This window comes from Bicyclus anynana, chromosome 11, assembly GCF_947172395.1.
Source record: "Bicyclus anynana chromosome 11, ilBicAnyn1.1, whole genome shotgun sequence".
Lineage (NCBI taxonomy): Eukaryota > Metazoa > Arthropoda > Insecta > Lepidoptera > Nymphalidae > Bicyclus > Bicyclus anynana.
Genome location: NC_069093.1, coordinates 15,555,985 through 15,560,286, shown reverse-complemented (window position 1 = coordinate 15,560,286; position 4,302 = coordinate 15,555,985). Strand labels below are relative to the sequence as shown.

Genomic DNA, 4,302 nt, shown 5'->3' with positions numbered 1-4,302 from the left:
ATTACTGGGAAATAAAGGAGATGGTCCAAAATTGTATGGAGCCCAGGATCAGTCATTGGCGGCATATCACCCTGGCGGTAATAAAATAAAAGATGAAGATTATAAAAATATGTCGCATTTGTTCTAACAATTTAATCTTGAAATTATTCAAAAATGTATCTATTCATACCTTACAAAGTTTTATTGTGAGCACGTAGATTGATAGCGATGAGGGAATTCACTTGAAGTTTTTCCCCGTTAGTAAAATTTACCTTTTCCTCAATAGTGACCTCATTCGAAACTCCGAAAGACGATTATGTGCGCTGTGGCATTGAAATGGCTTTATCAAAATTATGTAACACTTTTCATGTTTTTCAAATTTGTTCTAATAGAATTCGTACTACCCGGCCATTAAGTATTATTTTCAAACTATTTTTTGTTAATTTAAAAGCATATTTATATATTTTAAGCGACTAAATATTTTAGGCAACTATAGTGGTATTTTTAGACCGTATAATATTTGAAATTAATATCAATAATAATTTTTATTATAATGAAATAGTAGCAGAACCTAGCAATTTTACCCGCGTAGGTAGTTTCCATTCCCGTGGGAATAGGGGGATAAAATATAGCCTATGTTACCTGATAATGTCTTCTATTAGTGAAGAATCTTTCAAATCAGTCCAGTAATTTTTGAGTTTTTTCGTTACATGCAAACATACAAATTTTTCCTCTATCTTATCTAAGAAGTAAGATAAGATAGAGGAGACTAATATTATAAACGCGAAAGTTTGTATGGACGTTTGGATGTTTATTTGGATGCTTGTTTGTATGTTTGTTACTCTTTAACGCCGCTACTAGCGATTTGGCTGAAATATGAAATTAAAATAAATTTTACTCTGGATTAACACATAGGCTACTTTTTGTCCTGGAAAAAGCCACGATTCCCATGGAATTTTTGAAAAACTGAATTCCACATAGACGAAGTTGCGGGCATCCGCTAGTACAATGTAGTACAAGAGCACATTGTATTATTTTATTGTATTATTTACGTATTGTATTTATTGATAGTAAGTAGTCTTATAATAATTGATATTAACTTAACAACAATTAAAATATATAATATTAACATGTAAAAATAAGATCACGATGTAGAAAAATAAATAAATTTAATTAATTAAATATCATAGCCGTCAGTGGAGAAGTAGTAAACACCAGTCGCGTTACCAGGGTTCCAGAACCCTGCAATGGTGACGTCATTGCCAGCGCACCGACCTTTTTTGAACTTCTTATAACTGTCGCATTTCAACGCCAAGTACCAGTTAGGGTTACTAACAGTGGCCGTCCAAATGTCTATACAAGCCCTGTGATTGCATTTAGCGGCTTTCGAAGAATCAAATATCCCCGGAAGAAACGGAGTTTTGCAGTTAGGTTGACTCTGTCCTTTCTTGTTCACAAAGAAGTCTATATCTCCCAATACGCTTGTGCTACCTAGACCACCAGCATTGCAATGGTAAACTTCCACATAATCCGCTACACCGGATCTAACTTGCTCTTGGATCAAACTGTTGGAGAAACACGGCCCAGCTGGATCCAAAGCTGTGATTCTGTCGATTTTTGTGCCTGTTTTTTCAAGGAAAATTTCACCTGTGTTACCAAGTATCTGCGACCCCAAACTGTGGCCGATGCAATGCATGTTCTTCGGGCTGATCCCTCCAGCTTTTAAGTCGGCCAACATTTGCGCCAACGCTTTGCCAATGTAGTGGACATATTTGACGGATCGTTCGTAACTTTTTATCTGTCCCTGGTTGTCGTTTGTGTACGGGGAATGGTCTAGAATGATTAGATAGCTGTTCGGATAGTTTCTGAAGGTGTCTCTCACTATTTCTTCCGTTCTCTTGTTGATGTTAGACTTGTATCCTCCTACGAAGATGATGAATCTCCTCGTTTTGTCGAGTTCCTTTATTGCGAGGATTCCCCGCGCCGCGCCGTCGATTGTGAACGTTTCGACGTCGTTTCTCGGGAAGTCGTAAAAATAGACGTCTATGCCGCTGACATCCAAGTTTAGGGTTCTGTCGTGCTCACCTGCGATCATAAAATGAAGAGTTATTTTATTTACGTCAATCTCGGTTTTATTTACCTAACGCTGGGAATATTTTATTCCGTCTATATTCGAGTATACAAACTGTAGATGAGATATTTTTGGGAGATTGAGAGGTTCTATATACTTTAACTAAATGCTTTATCAAAATATATATGGTTTTAAGACTACAACAGGCAACAGGGATTCAAGATTTTAAGGCCTACTAATATACATATAACTTAATATATGTTAGTCGAAATTTTATCATTTAGTATTTTGTAAAAAAATTAATATAACTTTAAAACCGTAAAATTTCGGCTAACATATATTGCGTTACTTTAGTATGCCTTAAAATACCACAACCTGTATACTTAATTGTATATACATACGAGTATTAATAGTATCTTTGGCTTTACACGGGCTTAATTTTAACCATTTTTTTCCTTTAATTTAAGAATTTATTTAATATTTACACAAATCAATGATTACAATCTCGACCTACATATTATATTGTGTTGAGCACTTGTACATACACGTAACTAAATAGAATAAATACCCAATGTAAATATCATTTACGAAACATGAACTCATAATCTAGAAATACTAAGCCGTATGTTTTTCATTTTATTTCTAACTAGCGGACGCCCGCGACTTCATCCGCGTGAAAATCAATGTAAACTTTCAAGCCCTATTTCACTACTTTAGGGGTTCAATTTTAAAAAATTTTGAATCACGTTATATTTCGTTTTTTTATGATTTATGAACAAATTTTTAAAACTGTAAAAATGAAGGACTATCCATACAAATTTTCAACCCCTATTTCAACCCTTTCTCATTTTATTTTTGGAATAAAAAGTTCTAATAAGGCCCCGAGTCAGCGACCAAGTCTCGTATCCATAGGTCATCACAGGCAACATGCACTGTTCGAAGACTTACGTCTTCAAGCACTGCGGATATCAAGTGGGTTGCAGGGAGCCGCTGGATGCTGGCGGCTCGAGACCGTTGTGCTTGGAGGTCCATGCAAGAGGCCCATGTCCAGCAGTGGACGTCTATCGGCTGATAAGGTAAGGTAGGTAAACTTTTTAGTACAAATAACATTAAAATCCATTTACTATAACTGGATTCTTTGATTTATCGTTAATTGCGGTTTTAATGACTCAACTATTAGTATCGTATCAATAACTATAAGCATAAATTGATAACTATATAGTTATTTTGGAATCACACACAGACAATTAAATTTTATCTTTATTCGTATTGATGTATGAACGATAAAATTCATTAAAAGGAGGAATTATCGCTGGACATACATAAAAAAACATACATACAGCCAAACGTAGAACCTCCTCCTTTTTGGAAGTCGGTTAAAAATAATTACAACTTACATTTAATCAAATTAGATCGCAAAGCAATTTGAAAAGGTCCATATTTTTCCAGATCTCCTCGTCCCCAGCAATGTGCATTTGAAAACAAAAACAATATAAACGCAACTGTCAGCTTCATTGTAAACAATTTAATATCCTAAACAATTTCACCATAAACAACTTCGTATCTCAAACACTTCTAGCATAAACAGTTTTGTGTCCCAAACTATTTAAAATTGCAATTTAATTTAAAATTCAAATGCAACAGTTTATCCTGATAAATAAAGAAACGTCTTCCTCCGTTTTTATTTGATTTTTAAGCAATTTTGTTTTTTTTAATCCTAACCTTGTACGTAATTTTAAATTTAATAATCAACTATCACATATTGTGTTTTGTTTTCTATAAAAGCACGTTTCTAGTCAGTCGTTAGTAGCAGACTGAACGTAGGCGACCAATGTCAAGTACTTATAACTCTAACAAGATAAATTAGTGACGTCAGTATTTTGTTGTCATCATTTGTCACGCCCTCGATACACCGCGATTGTGATGTGATTCACGAAGTTACAGTATAATGTGGTAATAGGTTCTATGGTATAAAATATTTTGATTAGTTGGTTTTTTTATATCTACTCGTACATTGTTGTTCCTGTAGTTAGCCTTTGCAGCTTCTGATTATGAGTTTAGAGTACCAGTCCGGACTTAAACTGAATTAATGTATTACTTCAAGACGCCTGGATCGATTTGAAAAATTATTTTTTTATTTTAAAAGGTTTCCTGGGGTGGTCCTATTGTTACCATTTCAGGATCTGATGATGGGATTCTGGAGAAATTGAGGGGAACTTTCAAAAATCATAAGGACAACTATAGCGTTTTAT

General features: G+C 34.4%; 1 protein-coding gene across 1 annotated transcript; it reads right to left on the bottom strand.

Annotated features, from left to right (window-relative positions):
- Positions 1-1,131: 1,131 nt before the first annotated feature.
- On the bottom strand, positions 1,132-3,864 carry LOC112043762 (pancreatic triacylglycerol lipase). The gene is made up of 2 exons (XM_024079324.2): positions 3,448-3,864; positions 1,132-2,064 (listed from the first exon to the last, which is right to left on the bottom strand). Exons 1-2 carry the CDS (start codon positions 3,563-3,565, stop codon positions 1,157-1,159), a joined length of 1,026 nt encoding a protein of 341 aa, XP_023935092.1. The 5' UTR covers positions 3,566-3,864; the 3' UTR covers positions 1,132-1,156.
- Between the last annotated feature and the right edge of the window lie 438 nt (positions 3,865-4,302).

Excerpts from the sequence above, each read along its gene's own strand:
- LOC112043762 (XM_024079324.2), bottom strand. The coding sequence starts at position 3,565 with ATGAAGCTGACAGTTGCGTTTATATTGTTTTTGTTTTCAAATGCACAT. Across the intron at positions 2,065-3,447 it reads GCGATCTAATTTGATTAAAT|GTGAGCACGACAGAACCCTA; the intron begins GTAAGTTGTAAT and ends TTATGATCGCAG.